The 25231-nt window shown below is 39.9% G+C and overlaps 1 protein-coding gene across 1 annotated transcript in view; it reads left to right on the top strand.

Moving 5' to 3' along the window:
• TRDN (triadin) overlaps nucleotides 1–25231 on the top strand; it is a 95776-nt gene that overhangs the window by 19373 nt on the left and 51172 nt on the right. Inside the window, exons 2-6 of the mRNA XM_053384014.1 lie at nucleotides 1076–1279; nucleotides 12156–12209; nucleotides 16697–16834; nucleotides 19240–19269; nucleotides 21675–21704. Coding sequence (XP_053239989.1) covers nucleotides 1076–1279; nucleotides 12156–12209; nucleotides 16697–16834; nucleotides 19240–19269; nucleotides 21675–21704 — 456 coding nt within the window. The remainder of the gene's footprint in view (nucleotides 1–1075; nucleotides 1280–12155; nucleotides 12210–16696; nucleotides 16835–19239; nucleotides 19270–21674; nucleotides 21705–25231) is intronic.

Here is a 25231-nt window from a genome sequence, read left to right as displayed (position 1 = left end):
AGAAATAGTGTGATGAGGCAAATAACGCATTGGACTTGGACTAGAGAGACTTGAGTAGAAATTTCTGCCATGATGGTTGCTGGGTGATATTGAGCCAATCTTTCTCTTTCATACAAACCTTACTTCAATGAGTTGTTGTGAAGATACAAGTGTGTAATGCAGTCCACAATACACTGAGCTCCTTAGGGAAAAGGCAGGGTCCAATTTCTAAAAAGTCAAAAATAAAGTTGATGTGTAGCCTTCATTTGGCATTATTTCACTTGCACCATGAACATTTTATGACTTTTTGGGGGGGAATCAAACTCTGTTGAGGATTTTAGTTAAATACAAGGGTCAAGGGGCAATTGAGACATCTTCCCCATGTTAAATTTATTTTCTGTGGAAGTAATGTGATGGAACACAGCAGCTGTGTCAGCGTGTTATAAGAATTCAGTTATCTTTGCACTTGCGTACATAATAGCATGCTGTTAGATTGCCCATTTGTAAGTTAAATACTTACTGCTTCTGATCAGTGCTTAATTTCTTAAACTATAGTAGAATCTGGAGAAATGCCAGGACTTGAAAGGTGTCAGGCAATCATGCCCTACAGCTTTTGAACCCTAGACTTCAGGCAGTGGCTCTATTTTTTATATACAGTTATTTCTTTTCCTGACAGTGTGTATAGGGCTTTGTCATGGCCTTTGGCTTGTACAATAAGACTTATTTTGGTTTATTTGAACCCTAGCCCCAATATTCCTAAATGTGGAGACTACAGCAGATGTTGTTTATTTGTGGCAAGACAGAGAACATGTGTTCATGCTCAAAAGCCTTCTACCTGTTCTGGAACTGAAGGCAGTTTCCAGAACTAAGCCAGGGTGATCCAGTCCTTCAAACAAGCTCTGCTATAGATATATGCAATTTGAATTTTCTTCTCATGATTCCATCCACAACTTTGTTATTGTTGAGCTCTGAGAGCAAAATCTCATTTTTTTTATTGTGCCTTAAATTCTACAAATGTATAAATGTTTCCTTAATGCTGGGAGGTGCAACCGTCAAGACTTGTGCATTTATATCATCTCTTTTACCTGTTTCTTAGGACCTGTGTCCACCACTACAGTGATAGACAACAAGAATGGAACAGTCCCCATGCCACATGTGAAAGTGTCCAAGAAAGTTTCAGAAGACTTTGCCACCACGTTCAGCTCACCAGCAGCATGGCTACTTGTCGCTGCACTCATTGTTACCTGGTCAGCTGTGGCCATTGTCATGTTTGACTTGGTAGATTACAAAACCCTGGCAGGTGAGACTCGTATATCTTACAAAATGTAAGGTAATCACTTTCAAAGTAGATACAGTTTGTAAGGTCCTTCTGAGAACCACTAAATGACTGCTATTTCCAAGCTAAGTGTGGGAGTGAACAATTGAAAATAGTATATTGTCTAATTTTAAAAGATTCAGTACAGTCAGCTGGTATTTATATCCAGAGGTTACCATTATATTGACATCACGAATGTTATTTTAGGTCTGCAAATGTAGATGATTAGTGGTTAACATGGTGTCCTGGGGAAAGTGGGAGGTACAAGCTTTCCCCTAGAATATTCCCATCAGTTTATTGTACAATACTGTAGATGTCAGCATCTGCATTCCCAATGATGGGGTACTACAGTGTCAGGCAGGACAGAGAGATAAGAAATAAGTTATAAACAGTCTAGAGCAGAAAACATTATGCTATATATGTTTCTCATAGGTTGTTTCAAAGAATTTGTGTATGTGTGTATGCACACACACACACACACACGTGTTGAATTATTTTTCTTTGTGAGATGATGTCAGAAGATTATTCCCTTAAATGTTAATCTGATCAAACCCTCTGATTTTCTGAGGGGTTTTTCAAATGTAGAAGGTTTGTGTTCCTCATGTACTTAAATGGAATTCAATAAGCAAGATATGGGATAGCTCTAATGGTCTACTCAATTTAATAGGTTCATATAAGATACACTGGTCTTCTTTTAAATACCATTAATGATGTAAGTCTTTCAAAATATTAATTAGGTGAAACACTGTATATTCATTTCAGGCAGGCAGGCAAGCTCTACTAAAATGCTTCTGAGTACTCATTCTATTGAAATGCTTTAAATATCTTTCATGTCTGACAGAAATTAGTCTAAAAGGATTCACACATACAATAGCTTGCCATTATTAGGGAATTAGATTGTATCTAATAAATAAATCTGTCTGCATAAAGTACCCTCATTTGTACAGTTATTTTAATTGCACTCAATATACTGATATCTTCACATATAATTGAAAAAAATCAATTATTAAACAAATCTTTGCAATCCATCCAAAGCCAGTTAAAATATGACTCGTCTAATTATTTAACAATCACAGAAATGAACTGAAGACCAAGGTTTAATCCACTGTGCTCTCATTAAAATTAGAAAATTAAGCAAAATAATTTGCACAGACCAATCTGTTAGTCATTTACATGCTTCCATATGAGCACTCATTAGGGCTGTGCTGAACTATTGTGAATTTCTAGATTTGTTTTGAAATTTGCATACTCATCAAGATGACCTTTCTTCAAACAGCTAAACAAATAACACCCAAGTCAAAAGTCATGGCCGAAGAACAAGATGGAAGGAGGGGAGGAGGTTCTGCCAAGTCTGCCATAGTAGATAGGAAGCTGCTGCCAGCAATGCTCCCATTGGTGGAGAGATATATCTCCCCTCAGACAGATAGACTGGAGTACCAGAGGCTTTGCATTAATGGGATCAAAACCCCCACAAATCTCACACAGGGCCCTCAAATTTGCCTTCCCAACTTTGCAGTTCTTCAGATGCAATGATGGCTCTGCCATTCAGGTTGTCTCTAGCCTCTCATGAGGATTGTTTTGTAAGCTTCACCCAACTGAATGATATCCATTGTGTAAGACACCTGCCCCCCCCCCACATCCTGCCATGGCCATGTGACTTCAGGTATGGCTGGATATGGAGCTTGCATCAGCTTCCCCATAGCCAGAAAAAGGACTTTCTTCTAGCTCTAGCTCAGTCAGGTTGGCAGCTTCTCCAGGCCAGGATTGTACAGATCCCTTCATCCAAAAGTTTGGGAACATCTGTGAGCTGTGTGCTGTGGTGGGCTAAATCAAGCCTGCACATTTCTCTAATTTCTCATTATAAATCAGATTTTAGGGGCTTTTGTTTCCAGGACTAGAAAGAGAAACAGAGAAAAGTATATTGGGAGGTGGCAGAAGCTTTTTAAAAAGCTTTGTATTAATACGATATAAATGGAGAATTCAGGCAAACTGTTTGACACATATGAGGTGCATTCTTGAATGGAACAAAACTGACTAGACTTGCATCGAGTGGTGATGTGGTAGAATCTAAAACAAAATTGCTTTGTGACAAAATGCAAAATAGCAATATGAAATGCTCAGGTTGAGATCTTCTTATGGATTTTGAGCAATGTGTGTGTTGTACTTCAAACTATGAAGCCCCAGTGTGTGGCTCTACCAGTTCATTACCAGTTCATTAACTAAAAACATGTAAGATTTTATTTTAAAATAATTTGAGCAGCAATCCTAAGCACACCAACTAGGGCAGGAAAAGCCAGTGTTTTGCCCTCAAGAAGTTTTGACTACAGCTCCCATCAGTCTCGGCTAACATAGCCAATGGTCAGGGATAATGGGAGTTGTAGTCCACAATGTCTGGCGGTTATCATTTGTGCTACCTGTGGACTACGCCCACTAAATGCAGTGGTGTTTAATTCCAGGTAAACCTGCTTAAGATTGTGCTACTTAGGAAGAAAAAGTGAGACAAATAATTCAGAGTTGGAGAAGTGTATTTTGTGTGGCTGTTTCCTTTGGGAATATACAATCATTTTTGCTGTCATGTTTTGGACCAAACCGGAGTCCTTGCAGCAACAGTGATGGAACACCACAGACAAAGAAACAGATTAATCCAATTTGGATATAATAAGCATGAGAACTAGTTTTCAAATCCATCTGGGGTTTCATGAGATTCAGCATTGCTTAATCCTCACAGCAATTCCTAGAAGATAAAGAAAACCTTTGCCCATATTGAATGTGTTTATCAAAGAAAATCAAAGCAAATTCCCAGTTTTCTTGCAGCAAATGGGCAGCACAAGCTCTCTAAAGGCATAATTTTGAATTTTGCCTGATATGTCTCAAATACTATGTTAAACTTGCATTTGACTTGACTTACTGGCAATTAATTGAGGGGGGGATTTGGTATCTACTTCTTTTTTAAAAAAATTGAAGAAGTCTGATTTAAATTCAGAAAGAAAGAAAGAAATGGAACTTCTGGCAGATCTAATTCTGACCATGACCAGACATGGATAGCTCAGTTAGTTAGACTGTAGCGCTGATAATGCCAAAGTTCCAGGTTCAATCCCATTATGGGACAACTGCATATTCCTGCATTACAGGGGGTTTGTTTTTAAAGCGACTCTTTGTTGATTCTGCAGGCATTGTGAACTTTGTGAACTTTGTGGTGTGACTTTCAAATGCATTTTGAAAGTGAATTTGTCTATTTGCATTTGTTTCAGCCCAAATATAGTATAGATAATTGGAGGTGGCAAAGGGACAGCTAAAACTTGCTTATATGCTGGACCATCCAGCTATTTTGACAATTAAGAATCTTGAAGGTGTTGGAACTTCAGGTAGAATAATTCTCTTCCTTGGTTCTTTGCCTATTTTCAAAGGTGGCTGGATCTCAGGTAGCTAATATGTGGAATGCAGAACTAGCCAGCCTTGAGAATCAGGCAAATAAACTTTTATCCACAAAGCCCTGCATAGACCTGCATTTGCAGATCCAGCTATATAACTTTTCATCTTATCTTATTTTATCATATTTTATTTTATTGTATATAACAAAGTTTATATGCAGCTTAATTGTAACAAAACCTCTAAGCGTTTTACAAGAACTGTAAAATGGTCAATTAAAACAGTTTAAATTGACATTAATCATTTAGATCAATTTTTAAAAATTGAAAGCTTTTAAAATTAACAGTAAAAGAGATTAAAATGCATCAACATCTATGTCTCTGGATAGACTTGCCTCAACAAAAATGTTTTAAGCATGTACTAGAAAGAGTACAGCAAAAGTCTGATGTCAGTAGGCATAGATATCCAAAGTGTAGCTGCTGCCACACTAAAATAATAATTTCTTACAACTGTGCACAGAGTATCATGGGGCACCTGTAGTAGTGCCAGTTCCACAGACTGAAGCTGTCAAGTAGACACATAGTGCACAAGGCAACCTTGGAAGTTAACTGGTTCCAAGCTGTTAAGGACTTTGTATAGCCTTATATTATGTAATATTTCATTCCATAGGAAAATTTGGAAGAATTGCCCTGGCCCAAATCCAGAGGTTGGTCTTCTGGTGAAATGTGCAAATATTGTGGAAGATGTTTCCACTGGTCTTCACTTATAACATGTAACAACTCCAATTACCTTGCAACTGAAGTGAAATATGACCCTGCTTTCCTACGTGTAACAGGCCCTGTTTCTCAATTCCCCATTTCTTCAGTGTATCTTCAAAATTGACCTGGAATATTCTGTAGATTGGAAGTGTAGCATTCACCAGGAAAATTTAGGGGATAGATAAAATGGCATATATAAAATGTATGTAGCCTTTTTTTTTTTAAAATATTTTTTATTAAACAGTTTTTATAATCACACAAACATAACATAAAAACAGCAAATACATAAACAAACAAAAGCAAAAACAAAACAAAAAACAAGTATCATTTCATATCTTAATTTCATATACCTTTCTTCCCCGACTTCCTCATGCCTCCCTTTTCTGTATTCCAGATTCTAATCCATTATTCAGCAAATCTTCCCTTATTTTACTTTAAGTTTAAGTTAATCTTCCTTATTCTCCTTGTCTTAACCATTACTAATAGTAACCATTTACTTTCCAGTCCAACATCATTCTAACTTTCATTAATTTTGTAATATTTCTTTAGATAGTCCTTGAACTTTTTCCATTCTTCTTCCGCTGCTTCTCTTCCCTGGTTTCGGATTCTGCTCGTCATTTCTGCCAAGCCCATATAGTCCATCACCTTCATCTGCCATTCTTCCAGTGTGGGTAGATCCTGTGTCTTCCAGTATTTTGCAATGAGTATTCTAGCTGCTGTTGTAGCATACATAAAGAAAGTTATATCCGTCTTTAACACCCCTTGGCCGACAATGCCCAAGAGAAAGGCCTCTGGTTTCTTAGGGAAGGTATATTTAAATACCTTTTTAAGTTCATTATAGATCATTTCCCAGAATGCCTTAATCTTCGGGCACGTCCACCAAAGGTGAAACAATGTACCTTCCTTTTCTTTACATTTCCAACATTTATTATCAGGCAAATGGTAAATCTTTGCAAGCTTGACTGGGGTTATGTACCACCTATAAATCATTTTCATAATATTTTCTCTTAAGGCATTACATGCCGTGAATTTCATCCCGGTAGTCCACAACTTTTCCCAATCAGCAAACAAAATATTATGACCAATGTCCTGAGCCCATTTAATCATAGTTGATTTAACCGTTTCATCTTGTGTATTCCATTTCAGCAGCAAATTGTACATTTTTGACAAATTCTTAGTACTGGATTCTAACAATTCAGTCTCCAATTTTGATTTTTCCACCTGGAAACCAATTTTACTGTCCAATTTAAACACTTCATTTATTTGGTGATAGTGCAACCAATCTCTCACCTTCCCTTTTAATTTCTCAAAACTCTGCAATCTCAGTTTGTCCCCTTCCTTTTCCAGAATTTCCCAATATCTTGGCCACTTTGACTCCATATTTAACTTTTTAACTGCCTTAGCTTCCATTGGCGACAGCCACCTTGGGGTTTTGTTTTCCAGCAAATCTTTATATCTGACCCAGACATTTAATAGTGCTTTTCTGACAATATGGTTTTTAAAACTTTTATGTGCTTTAACCTTGTCATACCACAAATATGCATGCCACCCAAAAATATTGTTAAAACCTTCCAAATCCAAAATGTCTGTATTTTCAAGAAGTAGCCAATCTTTTAGCCAGCAGAAAGCTGCCGCTTCATAATACAGTTTAAAGTCTGGCAGGGCAAACCCCCCTCTTTCCTTTGAATCCGTTAATATCTTAAATTTAATTCTGGGCTTCTTGCCCTGCCAGACAAATTTAGATATATCTTTTTGCCACTTCTTGAAACAGTCCATTTTATCCATTATTTGTAATGCTTGGAACAAAAACAACATTCTTGGCAATACATTCATTTTTATAACTGCAATTCGACCTAACAAGGAAAGCTTCAGGTTTGACCAAATTTCCAAATCTTTTTTCACTTCTGTCCAAGTTTTTTCATAATTATCTTTAAATAGGTTCACATTCTTAGCTGTCATATTTATACCCAAATATTTCACTTTTTTAACCACAGTCAACCCCGTCTCATTCTGAAACCTTTCTTTTTCAACCTGTGTTAAATTTTTCTCCAATACCTTAGTCTTTAACTTATTCAATTTAAATCCTGCCATTTGACCAAACTCTTGAATTATTTCCAAAACTCTTTTCGTGCTAGCTTCTGGCTCTTGTAATGTAAGTACTAGGTCATCTGCAAATGCTCTCAGTTTGTATTGTTTAGCTCCGACCTGGATCCCTTTAACCAGCTGGTCCCTCCTAATCATATTAAGCAAAACCTCCAGGACCGATATAAAAAGTAGTGGGGAGATAGGACACCCCTGACGTGTCCCTTTTTCAATCTTGAACTCTTCTGTAACCACATTATTTACAATTAATTTTGCTTTCTGTTCAGAGTATATTGCACCTATACCGTTTTCAAACCCTTGGCCTACCCCCATCCCTCGGAGGTTCCTCAACATGAAACTCCAAGATATATTATCAAAGGCTTTCTCGGCGTCCACAAATATCAAAACAGCCTTAGTATTTATATTCACTTCCAACTTCTCCAAAATGTCAATTATATTCCTTACGTTGTCCGACAAATGCCTTTTCGGGAGAAAGCCCGCTTGGTCCCCATGAATCTCCTCCATCAGAACTCTTTTCAATCTCTTTGCTAAAATATCAGCAAAGATTTTGTAATCCACATTTAGTAACGAGATGGGTCGGTAGTTCTTGAGTTGGGTCTTTTCAGTCTCTGTCTTTGGTATAAGTGTGATGTAGGCCTCCCTCCACGTATCGGGTGCCTTCCTCCCCTCCATGATCTCGTTGCAGACTTCCTTCAAAGGTTGTATCAACCCTTCCTTCAAAACTTTGTAATATTTGGAAGTCAGTCCATCCGGTCCAGGTGATTTGCCCAACGTCATACTTTGAATGGCATCTTCTATTTCCTGTGCTGATATCTCCTGGTTCAAAATTGTCTTACTTTCCTGCGAGATCTTTTTCAGCCCATTTTTCTCGAGGAATTGTTGTATGTCCATTTCTTTCTGCGGCCCTTGTGTATACAGTTGTCTAAAGTAGCTCTGAAAACAGTTCCTAATTTCCACTGGGTTACATATGTTCTTTCCCTCCACTTCTATGTTTGTTACCGTGTTGAGTTTTTGTCTCTTCTTTATTTGCCAAGCCAATAACTTGCCACATTTATCTGCAGATTCAAAAGTCTTTTGTCTCATTTGTTTAATTTTCCATTCTATTTCTTGATTCATCAGTTCCATATATTGTGTTTGATACAATTTAATTTCTCTTAAAATCTCTTGCGATTTTGGCTTCAATCTTAGTTTCCTTTCCCCTTCTTTTATCTTTTCCAAGATTTTCTCTTTCCTCTCATTTTGCTTTCTTTTCTTTAATGTATTTTGTTGTATCAAAAACCCTCTCATCACGGCTTTACTTGCGTCCCATACTATTCTTTTTTCTACTTTAGTCCTTAAGTTGATTTCAAAATAATCTTTCAGAGTTTTTTGGGCCTTCTTGCAAATCTCCTCGTCTCTAAATAAGGTGTCATTCATTCTCCATCTGAAGGAGCCAGTTGTTGTTTGCTTCATCACCATCTTTACTGCGTTATGGTCGGAGAAGGTTTTTGGGCAGATTTCCACTTTCTTTATGTTCGACGCCATACTGCTAGTCACCCAAATTTGGTCAATCCGTGTCCATGTCATTTTGGCTTCAGAAAAGAAGGTTCCCTCTCTTTCTAATGGGTGTTTTGTCCTCCAAATGTCAATCAAGTCCATGTTGTCAGTCATTTCAAAAAAAGTTTTTGGTAGTCTTCCGTCTTTTGTGACTACCTGTCTTTGTGCTTTGTCCATATTTGTTGAAACTACTCCATTCATGTCACCCATCATAATTAAATTGTAATCCATATAATCCATCAAAATCTCATGCAACTTCTTAAAGAATTCAGCTTTCCCTTCATTTGGTGCATAGATTCCCACTATCAAAAACTTTTCTCCTTGAAATTGAATTTCAATTGCCAAATATCTTCCTTGATCATCTTTAAAAATTTGTTTCGGTTGCAAATTTTCCTTTGCATAGATCACCACTCCTCTCTTTTTAACTCTGTCTGAAGATATAAATTCTTGTCCCAATCTTTTGTTTATTAATAATTTTCTATGTGCTCTTGTCACATGAGTCTCTTGTAAGCAAATCAAGTCCAATTGGTCTTTCTTTAAAGCATGAAATATATTTTTTCTTTTTCTGGGAATATTTAAACCGTTACAATTCCAGGTTAGAAGTTGCAGAGCCATGATGGGGTTATTTACTTCCTCCTACAGCTCCCAGTTGTTGTTCGTCTTTTGTCGGTGGTTCCGTGTCCGTATCTAGTGGTCCCTTGCTTGAAGGGTGTCCTTGTCCTGGAAACGTCTCTTTCTGTAGGTCTTCTTCGTGTTCTCCTAAGAACTTGTCTTTATCACTCACTGTCTTTATTCTTCTTTTCTTCCCCTTGTATTTAAAAGACAAGCCTTGGGGAAACTCCCACCTGAATGGTATGTAGTTCCTTTTCAGCAGTGTCACCAAGTCCTTGTATGGACCTCTTGCATCCAAAATACTTTTGGGAATGTCTTTAAAAATCTCAATGTGAAAATCTTCAATTTGAAGGGTTGTTTGATAATGCAGGTTCAGTATTTTGTCTCTCTCCTCCTTTGATCTTAAAGTTATTAAGCAGTCTCTGGGTCTGTTCTTCCTCTGCCTTGTTCCCAATCGGAATGCACTCTCAATCTTAAATTTTTCTTTATCCAGCTCCTGCTTCCAAAAGTCAGAAAATTCTTTTGTCAAGTAGTCCACCAAGTTGTCTCCTTCCTTTTCCGGCACAAGTCTAATCCTTAGGTTCCTCTCCTTGCGTTGCATATCCTGCATAGAGAGTGCCAGCTCGTACTCATCTAGTTTCCTGTACACCGGTGGAAATTTTTCCTCGGCAGCAGTTGCAATTTCTTTAGCTTCCTCAGCTATCTTTCGTGTTGTAGATGAATCTTCAAGTAGTTTCCCAATTGCTTCTGAATTAGAATTCACTTTGTTCCCAAGGTCAGTTATACTTTTTGTATTTAAATCGATTTTCCCAGAGATTTCTTCAATTTTCTTATTTGTTTCAGCGCCTTGCTTTTTTAATTCCTCCAAAGAGTCATTTATTTTCCCCAATGCCTTAGCAAATGCTTCTTCTGAAGACATTATTTTCACTTTTGCCTTTGAGACAGCTGCAGTTCCAGAGGCTCCTGATACAGAAGCCCTTCTTTGCATAGAAAGATCGACTTTGTATTGTCTACCAGATCTCAAGGTTGTTTCTTGTGAGTCCTCTTTCTCTTTACCATCTGCCATAACAAAGTCTTTCACTCAAGGTCATTCCCACACTCTTAAGCTGTCAGAAAAAGAAAATCTCAAGTTTTAAACTCCACTTGTTGCTGAAACTATTCACAAGTCCTCTAGAGGGCGTAAAGTCAAATCCTTGCCTTCAAATTAGTCCCACTCCTTCCAAAAAACAAAACTAGCCCTCCTAGTCTCTTACAATTATTCTTTTTTCTTTTTAAAAGATCCAAATCAATAGTGTCCTGCAAATAACTTTACTGCGCAACAAAGTAACGTATTTCAAGTTGAGAGTAGCTAGAGTCAATATTACAGTTACTTTTTAACCTTCTTGTAACAACAGTCCTTAGCCGGTTCCTTTTCTCCGGCAGTCCGACCCCCAGGTGAAGGAGCAGCGATAAACAGTTCAATTTCTTTTGAGCAGGCAGAAAAGCACTTTAACGTCTTCTTCCCCCCCCCTCCTGCCTTCGGGGGAGGGAGTTCTTTACTTGGTGGTGGATTTCTTAGTTCGCAAAACTCTCCTGTCAGAAAGTTACAGCTTGAATGCCTTTCGCTTTGATCTTGCTACAGAACGGAAAGCAGACTTCCTTTTTAGTGCTTGTCCGTCTCGGTGCCCAAATTCTTTAATTTTAACGTCCAATTATATTTTAAAGTTCAATCCTACTCACGGAAAATTGGTCTTTTAATCCAAATTCACCGGAAGAAGTCAGCGCTCTCCGCTAATGGCGACGCGGCTTCACTTCGCAGGCTGGGTAGAAGCGACTCTCAGCACCGCTCCACACACCCTCCGCTGTTTCGTAGCCTTTAGAAAGGCTATTTCACAACGTCGGGGGGGCGCAAAGGTGCCCGCCGAGTCTCCAGTTCACAGGCTACGCGCCTGTGATTTTTGAGGGTCCCCGCTCCGCCGTGGCTGCAGGACCCGAACCCACGAAGCAGATCTCTCCCGGAGCTCCGGGAGAAATCCGCCATTAAGCGCTGGCGCTAACCGGAAGTAAAAATGTATGTAGCCTTACCCTGGGATTTCCCAGTGCACCTACAGATACCATCCTTGCTGCCCAGCAAAACTCCTTTTGATTTTTAGGTTTTTTCCCCTCCCTCAGGGCAGCTGGGAACATTTCAAAGTGAAGCACTGATCCCTATCCCCTCCTATCACATTCATTTCCTTTAATGCCTTTGGGCCCCATAGGCATCCTTGGGATATAAAGATGGTAGATGGCTCCAGGCAGACACTTAGCTTTGCAGTGTCCCTGGATGCCCATAAGAATAATAACAAGCAAGCCCCTCATCCCTACTGCTCAGTAATCCTGGGGGGGGGGGGTGGGAAGGCAGTAGAAGGACTGGGTAGTGGGAAGCCAACAGGGGAGGGGCTTGGGAAGGCAGGTTTAACTTTTCCTCTTCTTACTCTTACTTCATGTGTATTTTGTTCTCATAGGAATACATCAACTTGATATTGACAAAGATGTGGGGAAAGCTGAGATCCCTAGAGGCAAGGAACCCATTTTATTTTTTTTCTCCACGTTTCAAACATATCTGTCATGCTCTTTGATCATATTGAGTTGCACAACTGCTGCAAAGGGTTTTTGTTTTTGTTTTTCCAAATTACAGGACATATATAGACACTCCATAATAAACCTGCAGTATACATTGTTGGGAACTAAATGCTCTGAGGTAAAAGGAGTAAAACCGACACAAGTGCCGATCCAAAAAGCAGTTAAGGAAGAACGGAAGGAAGATTTAAGACTTAAATATTAAGCCAATGTACTCGAATTGAAGAGAATGGAGCTATTAGGACTGGGTCACACATCCATTTATTTATATTTGATAACTGTAAAATTAAGTAGGGGCTTGCATGCATGAATGAACCATAGCAAGTCAAGCAGCACAAAGCAAACTTTCATAGCACTTCAAACACAATGCTTGTAAATGGAGTCAATTTGCACACTCAGTGGGAAGTTGTCGTGGAGAGAAAACAAATGTTATGTGTACATTTGCGAATTGGCATTAAATCACATTAAATACTTCAGCTTAAGTACACTGTAAATGAGCTCTGAGAATGGTTGAAAAAATACAGCTCAAATGCTGAACTGAAGACACCTGGGAATCACATGTAAGCTGCTCTCAGTTCCTTGGGGTAAAGGGTGGTATAAATATGATTAATAGATAGGGTTTATTTGCACGTAAATGCCATCTTCTTCTTCTTTTAAAAAAGAAAAGTCGTTTTAATGCCTTTGAAAACTACATAGGGCCACTGGTCATGCTTGCTGGGGCTGATGGGAGTTGTAGTTCAGCAACAGCACGGGGGGGGGGGCAAAGGTTCCCCACACCTGACACAGTGTGTTGACAATCTCTGCATTCTATCAAAGGTGATGCGTGTGTAGAACTGGGCAGGCTTTTGTGTGTGTGTTTTCTTGTTGGATGAAGTACCATATACACAAAGGTGTGCTATGCACATGGTTTCTGGAGTTGAATCATAGCTATTGAGATCATTTGCAAATGAAGCCTGACACTGGATTTGGAATTAGTGTGTCAGGTTTGCAACATCAGATACCTATCTTAGAAGGGGTTGGGACTGGCTCGCCTCCCATTCCATCAGCCATTTGTTGGGCAGCAAGAAGCCAATTTATTACTGTGCACCCATATCAAACACTGTTCTTAAAACATTATTAAATTCATTATGCCATATTTTATTAGAGTACTTGTATGTCATTCTTTCTTTCTTTCTTTCTTTCTATCATCTATCATCTATCTATCTATTATCTATCTATCATCTATCTATCTACTTCTTCTTTCAGCATTTTATTTTAACCTTCATTTTCTACCTCTTTCTGAGAACCTTTTATGGTCTTCTTCAAATAACTCACAAATTATGTGGTATATATTTTAATTCGTAAGGAGCTTAAGGTGGTGAAGTGGTGGTACTAGTATTTGTTGTGAACATTAGGTATACAATTAACAAGAAAACAGATTTGTATGTGGTTTTCTGAATACTTAGATATCACAATTGTGAAAAAGAAAATGATAACGGAATGTGCATAATCGCAGAGTTTAATATTGCTCCTCTGCTGGAAATAAGACCAGACTCTTGTATCTTTAATTTATTACTTATTTCTACTAGTATTAAGACTATTTAATAACAATATTTCCATACTGCCCAATACCTAACATTCTTTGGGTGGTGAACAAGAAGAATTAAACCATAACTATTAAAGCAAGAATAAAACAACACAAAACTAAAACGCGTAAAAAAGGCAGCAGCAAGACCTGTTCTGTGGAGGATCATAAAGTAGGTGCAAGGGGAACCTATCTAGGGAAGGCATTCTAGAAACAAGGTGCCACTGCCACCAAACAGGGCTTTAAATGGTGAGGACAGCCTGAGATGGACCTCTGCAGATGACCTAAGAGTCCAGGAAGGTGACAGCATTTGAGGTACTTTGGACAAAGCTGTTTAGGAGTTTAAAGAGCAACATGAACACTTTAAAATGAGTCTGGAAATGAGTCTGGTGTAGGTGGAAAAGTACTAGTTGAATGTTTTTCATCAGCCAGCTCCAGTAGCCCTATTTTGATCCAACTAGAAATTCTGAGCTGTTTTTGAAGGAAACACCAAGTGCAACATATTGCAACAATAGCTTCCATATGGGGGCATTTTGGCAGGTGCCTCCCCAGAGTACGTCCAGGGTGTTACAAATGCAAGAAGCGCTGCAGTTGCTGAACCACTATTTTCTATTGCACTTGGTTACCTTGCTTGAGCAGAATAATAATAATAATAATAATAATAATAATAATAATAATAATAATAATAATAATAATAATAATAATAGGGATTGGTAAGGCTAAAAACGAAAGGTGGGTTTGAAAATTCAACACTCCTGCTTGAATTCTTGACTCAAGGCAGGCACACAACCAACATTGAGCTGCCTCCCCACTTCGGTTCTGCTTTCACTCCAAGCCCTGCACCATCTGCTACCTTGTTCCCCTCTCCCAAGGACAAGGTGATGGGAAGAATAACCATGTTGAAACGGGATGAGGTAGCAAGTGATGCAGATACACCCCTCTCCTCCTTATGATAGGTGATTCTGGCCATGTCTTCTGTTGTTGGGGCATCATTGAGCTGAACTACAATCCCTGTGATCCCCATCTGTAAATGACTTTGCCTTTATAATTTGCTTGAAAGAGGAGAAGCCTTACAGACCTCACCTTTAAAATCCTTTCCCACCTGCTACCCCAACCCTTCACCCCATCACTTGTCGTCCCTTCAGTGAAACCCCACCACCACCACTTTGGGCGAGTAAATGCATCAGTTGGGCAATATGAATGCTCCTTTCAAACACTCTGAACTTCCCTCAAAGGTTTTTGAGCACTCAGTGGGCTTGATTGATTTTCAGGGCAGCCCAAGGCTCCTTGTCTTTTCCTATTACAAGCACATTATTAAGAGGCACGAATAAGAGTCTGCATATACACCTTGATTGTACTGCTTGTGTTAGCAGAAGACAGGTGACCCATTGTCACGGACTGTCTAGATGCAGAGTAGTGGTGAGAGGCACAAGCTGGGGAGCCCTTTAGGGAACCCCCAAGGGAAGAAGGCTCAGAGCCAGGGGATTTGTGGTGGGACGACTGTGAGTGGTCAGAGGGAGAAGAGCAAGCAGACTGGGAGGAAGAGGTGTCAGGACAAGAAGAGGCAACAGGGTTTAATGAGCAGGAAGAGGTGGTGGCAGAGAGCATTGCAGACTCAGAAGCTGAGTGTAGGCAGGCTGTGGAAGAAGACAGAGAGTCTTTTCATCCTGCTGCACCCAGCTCTCCTCCCTTCTGGTATCCCAGCACACACAGAGAAACGAAGAGGGCAGAGGAACAAGAGGCAAGAAGGCAAAGCCTAAGGCTGCTGGGGAAGGAACCAAGGGAGGAGCCTTAGAGAGCGGAGGAAAGGTGTGGACCTTCAGTCCTCGCAACTGCTTCATTGGGGCAAGACCTCCTGGCAAGAGTTGCTGAGGCTATTAGGCCTGAGCTGTGATTTGTTCCCTTGAATAAAGAGTTAACTTCACTGGCCTTGGGTGATTTATTGTTTTATTGATGACCTACGAACCTGGACACCCAGGATTATATATGCATGCATGTATGTATGTATGTATGTACATACGTATATCTCACACATCATTCCTAGCGCTATTCCCCTTTTGTTTACCACAGTTCTGCCTTCCGCAGGCTCCTCCCTTTGCACAGTTGTATCACAGCTGACTTACAATTCTCTTAATCAGATTTTATTTTTCATTATATTTTATTTTTCATTCCATATGTTTTATACAGTATTGTACAAATAATGGAAGCATAACAATGGTTTATTCCAGTCTATGCTAGATACATAGACAGGCTGCCTCTAGGCCAAAGCTTTGGTTCTCTGAAGAAGTGCAAATAGAATCCATGTGGCATTTTAATAAACAGCAAATTGGTTCGGGTTGTATCCATCTGTGGAATGGGAAGCAAGAAAGTTTGTTTCCTGGAAGACTGAAGAAGAATATCTGTTAGAAGTTGACCTGCGATGGCAGAATCACTAATTCAGCAACAAGCCAATTGGCTTTATACTAACGTAAGTTCTGATCTTAGCTACCCTGAGGTTATAGGAACTGAGCTGAGGCAGTAAAGTCGTCATATGGTAACTAGATTATTTGTTTGGGCACTTCACTTTTTAAAGATACTCTTCCTGATCCAAAACAGGGTCTGTGGTATCAGGTAGGCAACAATCTGCCTGTGTATTTAGCATATCTGGCCAGGGGCAAATTATTGGTGCCCTTAAATATGCTCACATTTTTGTGGATCACATCTGTTGCCTACAAAAGAAAAGGCACCCACACATTTAGGATTGCTTCATCAAAGTCAACTTTTTAGAGAATTCAACTTTTTTTAATCGAAATGCTATCAATCAGTCAGTCAAATTAATGTGTTTTATTTCCCAAACTTCTCTTCTTTATATTTTGCATTCAGGGCAATCTGTAAACAAGCTCACCACTGATCCACTGAGACTTGTACATGGTGCAGTGGAAGATACAACAGACTGGGTGTATGGCTTTCTTTCATTATTGACCGACCTCATATTTGAAGATGAAGATGAGAGCGAAAGAGGTATTCTTTAACCAGATGCTTTCAAGTGATTGGTTTTATAGAGCTGCATTCTTATCCTGCCGTCCAGTAGGGTCAAGAAAAATAGATAGCTAAGAGGCAAGAATTCATCAAGTGACCACTATAGCCTGACAGCTGACCTCTCATTTGAACAGCTCTTGTATGGTATTTAATACTCCAATTATGGAAAGGAGGCCAGAATTACAATGTTGCCATTATTTTTACTTAAAACTCTAGTTGTGCTAGATTATACAAAAACTGGAAAAGTACAATGCATGCTTACAGCCAAAGAATTAACTTCAAGGAACAGTAGCAACTATTCCAAAGGCTCTCTACTTAATTTTGTATACCCTTTGAGCAATGAATGGGCACTGGATACATTAGAATTCAAAGACCAACCTCGTATTTGATATTGAGTAGTAGTTGGCATTGTGGCTGGAACTGACAATAGCGGTTGAGTTCTAATGTGCTACCTGTGGTCTAGGCAATAAAAACACTGGCTGGAATCCAGGGAAACTGCACAACTAACTCTGCAAGCCCAAATAGGCTTTTGATTATTTTGTTGCAATGTGACAGGGGCTACTTAAACAGAAGAAGTAAAAAGCTGATATCTGTTGTCTCCTGTGCAACTCTAATGGAACTCCTTAGCACATAACTAGCACTTTTTAAAACCTTTTGTTAATTTCACTTCAAAAACTCCTGCAATGCAGGTAACCATAGCCAGCAACTTGGGCAAAATAATCAAAAGCCTCTGTAGGCATGTGTTTCTGTTGCTTTAGGATTGTAATTAAAATGCATTACCCCTGACTGCAGTCTACTGTGACACTCTGTTAATGGAACATCAAAAGATAATCAGTTTTGTAGTGGATAGGTACTTGGGTCACAGGTGACGTATGTAATGCCTATTATTCAGCCAGTAGAACATAAGATTCTTAATCTCAGGGTCAAGGGTTCGAGCACCACATTGGGCAAAAGATTCCTGCATTGCAGGGGGTTGGACTAAATAACCCTCGTGGGCCCTTCCAATTCTGTGATTCTAGTCATTACAGTGGTACCTCGAGATGCAAACGGGATCCGAATGTAAGACACGACTGCGCATGTGCGGGTCGCGTTTCACCGCTTCTGCGCTTCTGCGCATGCACATAACGTCATTTTGACCGTCTGCACATGCGTGAGTGGCGAAACCCGGAAGTAATGCGCTCCGTTACTTCCAGGTTGCTGTGGAGCGCAACTCAAACGCGCTCAACCCGAAGCACATTCAACTTGAGGTATGACTGTATTCCTTTGTAGCTTCAGAAAGCACTCTTCAAAAGAAATACAATTAAAACCCAGCTGGAATTAAAAAATGAGTTCCTCCAAATAAGATTCATCAGTTTGAAGTAGTACCCAGTTTTTCCCACCACAGAGCTCTTAAATAAGAATTACATGTGAATACTAACCAGCAGGTCTTGCTGACACTAGACCCTATTCTGTTGTGTACTTCTGCAGTTCCTCAATATAATCCTTGACAAACTTGAAGTAGAATTTTTAATTTTTTAGTTTTGAATGCATCAACAATAGGCTTTTGAGGCTCTGGTCTAATCTCAGAAACTGCTTCTGGGGAAAAGCATACTATGTATAAATCATGAAATAAACACAAAGGTAATGTAATAATGCAAACACACTTGCAAAGGGAAACGTGAACATTATAGAAAGCCTGTCATAATTTATCAAAACCAAGACAGCTAAGAACAATAACTTCAGGGCTACTTTTATGACTTTAAGAACTTCACATTATGAACTCCTCCTAGAAAATCTGGATTGGGAGATTAACTTTATCAAGCCCTGAATCTGAAAGAGATCCTATACCTTTTAAGAGTTAGCATGGAATACATTTTTGTTTTATTTTTAGTTTTGTTCTACATTCTAAAAAGGATATGGTCTGTTTGGATTTTGGTAATTCTAAATTTAGGAAGAAATATGTGATGACTCAATACACAATGACTAGTTCTTACAGTTTCACATTTCAGGTTATCAAGGCATCAATGTTCTCTTTGGGATCCAAAAATATGGGGAATTTTGCAGTCCCTTCATCCAGCTTCACCCCACCTGAGTTGGGGGAGTGGTACCTTTGGGGGAGCACAAAGAGTGCAATTGGAATAGGAAATTGTGGGAGGCAGTTCCAGTGTATGTGACCCACATGTATCTTGACCCACATGGGTATAATGTTCAAACTCCCATTAAGCCTCTCATTATGTGTGAGCCCAAAAAAGCTACAAACTCCCTGATCTATATGAAAAGCATCAGAATAAAAATCTCTCAGTCTTTCATTTAAATATGAAGATAACCCAGATGGAGTTATATATATATATTGCTAATATATGATTATGCTGCTATTCATCTGGTTATTCTTTTCTCTCTTGGTTTAGGTGAAGTGGCGCCTTCCTTGAAAATAAAAGGTTGGTTTTGCTCATCTTTATAAAAGGTCACATGCTTTGTTTGATTAGATGGGTATTAGGCAGGAACAATGCAGCTGCATGCTGCCAGTGCTTATTGCTAATTACATACATCTTTCTACTAATTGAGCATCCTCTCTGTAGATTAAAATCATTCGCATGGCATGCAGGATAGTTTGTTCCTGTGCTGTACACACGGAGTATCAAGCTGGACTGCTGAATGTGAGTGTCAAAGGGATACTGCTTAATGGAGACAATACATGCACACAAGCTACTAAGCTCCAAAGGGTTTGCAACTAGAGTTCATTTTCAGAGCATCCTGTGCAATGCTAACCTGCAATAATAGCACCTGAATTAGACTGCTCTGTTTGTTTGTTTTTTCTGGCAGAGTTCCCATATCTTTAGCAGCCTGGCATTTATTAATTCAAGAGCAGATTCCCTCCACCCCCTTCACTGTATTAGGAAAAAGCATATTGGATTCTGCCTATTTTCCAGCTGTTATAGGCAATAAGCCACAAAGAAGCAGGAAAAATGAGAGATTGTTTCCCTAAGTCCCTTGAACAAATACACAGACTGACAAGCAAAAGAGCATGGCAGAAATACTTGGGAACTCATTGCTCAAGTAGTCAGGACTTGTTATCTTAACAGAACAGAGGGGAGACCAGAATGAAATGAAAACAAACCCACATTTTGATTTGGGAAAGTCTGCCCGTAAAGGTTCCTGATCAGTTTTCAATCAGATTGAACAGCCTCCTATTGGCACCAAAAGCCTTGGTTCCTGATATTACAGGACACCTTACTGACTGCTGAAGAGGGACAATTTAAATGGTACAGAAATTAGCACAAAAATATGCCTGTGCTATCATTCAAAGCTTATATCTGGCCTTGAGACAACGCAATATACCAGTGTTCTTCAACCTTGGGTTCCTAGATGTAGTTGGACTGGAGGTCCTACCATCCCTGGCCACTGGCTAAGCTGGCTGGGGATTACGTGAGTTGCAGTAAAATATGGGGGATCCAAGATTGAAGAACACAATACAATATACTGAGCAGGGATGGAAAGGAAACATGGTTGCCAGAATCAACAGAGGACATGCCTTCTGCTCCTCTTGTTGTTATACAGAAGGAAAATAAGTAGTATCAGGTATAATTTGCTGTATGTTTGAATTTTGAATATACATACCACATTTTTTTTAGCTGAATGCCAGCAAAGAAATAAACTGTGGGCTTGATCCAGAACTCTACCCATGCTCTACTGGAAGAAAAGGAGGGAGGAATATTCACTAATTCCCCTCTTTCCCCTGCAGCCCACTGGATGCTCAAAAAAACAAACAAACAAACGAAACTCTTGTGGGGGGTTGGGAGACCCTCAAGAACAGCAGGAGCCTCTGCTGGATCTCAGTCCTTCTTCTGTGAATGGAAGGCGAGTCTGGATCTAACCCTATAACACATCGTATAACATAACAAGTGTCACTTCTCCTGAAGTACTATGACAGGAAAATATCAGCTTCCTGAAGATCTCCCTCCTACACAACTATTTAAGGCACAGAAGAGGAGTAACGTAATATATTGAATCTATTGAGCTAAGAGGAAGTGAGAATGAGGTAGGAAGAATCAGCCAACAATGAGAATTCAAGTTCAAGTGACATGTGAGAGTGTAGCAGAGCGAGGGTGGCTCAGCTCCCGCCTTCATGAAAACTTCAGACAGGAGAGCTATGATCACAAAGGGAGCCATTCTGATTTCTGCATCCCGCCCCCCCAGATGGGAATGTAGAGCTGAGATAGGTGGATAGGGCCTTCATTTACAGCAGGGGCAGTGGTGAACATGTGGCCTGCCTCCAAGTGTTGCTGGACTACAATTCCCATCCTTGACCACTGCCCATGCTGGCAGGGGCTGATGGGAGTTGGAGTTCAACAGCTGGAGGGACACAGGTTTCCCATCCCTGTTCTATTGTCTGGCCAACTCCTAATACATTATTGTATATATTTCTGTGTCCAGGTATCAGTTCCTATCTCACTATCTCAGAGATACTAATACTAAAGCAATGCTTAATGGTAAAAAAGAAAGCATTGGCAATTAGTACCCTGACTCTACATAAGAAGGTCCCATCTAGGTGAAACCAAAGGCTCATCCTGTCTAGCATCCTGATCTCACAGTAGCCAGCCAAATGCCTGTGGAGAACATGAGAGCAATAGCCATCTCCTGCTTGTGTTTCTCAGCATAGTGTCTCAGATACAAAAGGTAGCCACTAATGCATAACCTCATCCTCTATCCATACAGAAGTGGATCCAATATAATTTACTTTTACATGAACAGCTTATGACTGGAATGCAGAAGAACAGTTTATTGAACTATACCTAAACTGCAAACTAACCTTACTTTATGTTTTTTCTCTCTCTCTTTCTAGAAGGAATCCAACCACCGGTCAAAAAGAAAGGTAAGCAAATTTCAAAGCTAGTTTAGTTTCATCTTCTACCATAAAATTTCAGATGTTCAAAAATGAGAGGATCTATTTCCCAGCCTTACCCCTGCTGAACTGCTTCACTGCCATGGGCAAGAGAGCTACCTTCAGAAAGATAACAGTGGTAGAGTGGCTATAACATATCTGGATAACGTGTGAGATTTTGCCTGAGAGAGAACTGTTAAAACTGTTAGGAGCCGAGTTAAAGGGCAGTTGTGACATCATCAACCAGTATATCCATGTTTGCATGACCAAGCATTCTAAACAGCAATTGCTAAATTGGCCTATTTTGCAAATTTCAAAATGGCTATAAGATATTTAATTTGGCCTATCAGGTGGCAAGAGCAGTAAAAGGGGGGCGGGAAGTGACAAGTTGCAGGATGTAGAGGCCAAGAAAATGGGCGAGGAGGCAAAGCCAAATTTTGATGGGCTACCTCTAACACAGCTACAGTTCATCTCTATGCTTATATTTGAATATACATTGGTGGCTGACTTCAGATGGAAAAGCCACAGCTGAAATAGAAGTGGAGGTGGGAAAAGGCAAGAGACTGATCTGATGAGGCAGAGAATGGAGAGCAAGTGTGGAAGGGGAGAGGAACAAGGGAAATAAAAGTGGGCCAAAACCAGCTGGGAAGAGAGGTTGTGGGGTTGACAGTCATCCACAAACTCTATCATACAGCCATATTTTCCTACATATTCCCATCACTTGGTGTGTGGGTCACTAGTTATAATGTTTAGGAGATAAATGATGTTAGAAAGAACTAGATATAGAAATAGATAAAGTTATGGCCACATGCAGGCTTTGTCTACTGCTTAAAAGCTTGTTACAGTCACTAGTTATTTATTGTAATTTCTTTTAAATATTGCAGTGTTCTAATACCTATTGTATCAGCCTGCCTAACTTCCTAGGTACCAAGTCTCACTCAGCTCAGTGGGAATTGCTTCTGGGTAAACATGCATAGGGCTGTGCTATAAATAAGGAGATGCCATTTAGACTCTGACACTGCTGTCCCAAAGTAAAAATAAATATTGACCAAAGACCTTTTTAAAAATTAAGTGCTATGGATTCATGAAATCCATTATCCATTGGAATCCATTACCCCATTACCATTACTCTTTGAAATCATTAAGATGTAAATGCATGAAGAATGGCAGTCAGTTCCACCGAATGTTAAGGTATAACACCCACCCCACCCCTGCCCGCAGCTATAATAATAACATTTCCACATATTGTGACACATCAAAATGCTTGGAAGTGAATCTGGAGCTTGCTGCTTGAGCAACATATCTAGCAATTTCAATAAAAAAGAACATCAAGACCAGATAACTTTTTTCCAGTGGGTGCTCTGTATCTCCATTTTTCATTTCCATAAACCAAAAAGCCTGGGCAAAGGCCTGGAAATTAAATCTTTCCCAAAACAAGTTGTTGTTGTTTAGTCATGTCCAACTCTTCATGACCCCATGGACCAGAGCACGCCAGGCACTCCTGTCTTCCACTGCCTCCCGCAGTTTGGTCAAACTCATGCTGGTACCTTCAAGAACACTGTCCAACCATCTCGTCCTCTGTCGTCCCCTTCTTCTTGTGCCCTCCATCTTTCCCAACACCAGGGTCTTTTCCAGGGAGTCTTCTCTTCTCATCAGGTGGCCAAAGTATTGGAGCCTCAGCTTCACGATCTGTCCTTCCAGTGAGCACCCAGTGAGCACTTCCAGTGAGCACTCACCATTTCCTTAAGAATGGATTGGTTTAAGCTTCTTGCAGTCCATGGGACTCTCAAGAGTCTCCTCCAGCACCATAATTCAAAAGCATCAATTCTTCGGCGATCAGCCTACTTTATGGTCCAGCTCTCACTTCCATACATCCGAAACAAGTAGCAAATGTAATTCCTGGAGATGGTTAATGACCGCAGATAGCCCTATCCTTGTGTGTCTTTGGACCAAATTGTTGTTGATGATGATGATAGCCCTCTCCCTAGCTTTTGATCTTCTTACTAAAGAATTTTAACACCGGTACTTGTAACATCAGAATGCTGCCATTTTGTGGCAGTGTAATCTGGAGATTTGTGGGTTTGCAAGTGAATTTGCAGTGTGTGCCGAATCCTGCAATGGGATGCAGAGCAGGGTGGTGGGGAAAAGGGAGGATCAGGGGATTTGTAATGTACTGGGATATGCATTGCCAGTTAAGCTCTTGAGAATCTGCTTTCTTGCTTAGAGAAGTGTTGGGGAATCCCAGACCTAGAGGTTGGATGTGGTCTGCCAATCCTCTCTATCTGGCCTGTCTTGCTACCCCTCTTGTTAGGCCTGTTCTGTGTCCTCCTCTAGTGATTTTACCTGGCTAGAATGTGTCCTGTGATAATACCCATTGCTTGCCTGGATGGAGGATGGAAAGCGCTGTGTGTCTGGCCACACCCACTTTTGCCATCCGGGAGGCTGCCCAAGAAGAAATATGTTTCTTGAGTTCCCCATTCCCGGTTTAGAGTCACACCTCTGATCTTTTGCTCTGTGAAAAAGTGTCTTTCTCTGTGTGTAAGGCAGGAGATGTTAAATAAAATTAATATGCCATTAAGACTACTGAGAATGCTTTGCTTTCATAACAAAATCTAATGCTATACTGCCTCTGCACTGTCCCAGGGCCTATGTGTCACACACCTGTAAATGTTAACACCTTGTTGACATTCTGCTGTCCCCTTTCTGTCCACCTGCTTAGGACTGAAAATTCTTATTCTCCTTTCACTTCAACAATCTTTAAATAATATTCGGGGTGGCAGTAACATTTTGGTAATGTTCATGTTTATGGAAATTGTTTAACCAGCCAACAAAAAACACCAATCCTTATCTAAATCCAAAATCCCTCTTTCAGACTGCAGAGCCACTTAAAATACAAGCACTAGAATAGCACAACGCTCTCCTGAAACCTGTGGGGTTTTATAGAGTTTGCCAGTATGGCTGATGTTGGCACCATTTGGGTAATTAGTTATTCCATTCACTCGTCTCTAAAGAATATCCCAATTTGCATATTTAGTGCTTTCAGAGTTTAGCTGATTTTCTCTTTATATCTCCATATGGCACTGTGCTTCTTTTTGTATGTGAATTGCTTTTACTGTGGACTGCAATGGGGGCTTGCTGCCTCTTAACTACTACTCACCGGAAGGCAATTTTGTGAATCTTCCTGCAAAGCACTTTGTGTTAAAATGTACACACTTTTATTTTGGAAGACTGCAGGACTGCATAACTGTTTTTGTAGTGCATAACTGTGCATGGGGAAGCTTCCTGAAATCAGTGGCCACCTTTCAGGCATCAGGAAAAAAACACACAAAATGAATGTCCTTCATAAATGAATCCAGCATGGATCCATCCGTACCATAGCAGCACACCTAAAGTACCACACCTGAGCAAAGAAATTATCATGTTCAGTCAAAGAAAACAGTATGCTTAATTAAAACAGGAGGTGTAGCTTAAATTCCTGTTCTCTTTTTGCACCCTAGACAAAAAGGAGGCAACATGCT

This window comes from Podarcis raffonei, chromosome 3, assembly GCF_027172205.1.
Source record: "Podarcis raffonei isolate rPodRaf1 chromosome 3, rPodRaf1.pri, whole genome shotgun sequence".
NCBI classification, from domain to species: Eukaryota; Metazoa; Chordata; class Lepidosauria; order Squamata; family Lacertidae; genus Podarcis; species Podarcis raffonei.
This window is presented reverse-complemented; position numbering and strand designations above follow the sequence as displayed.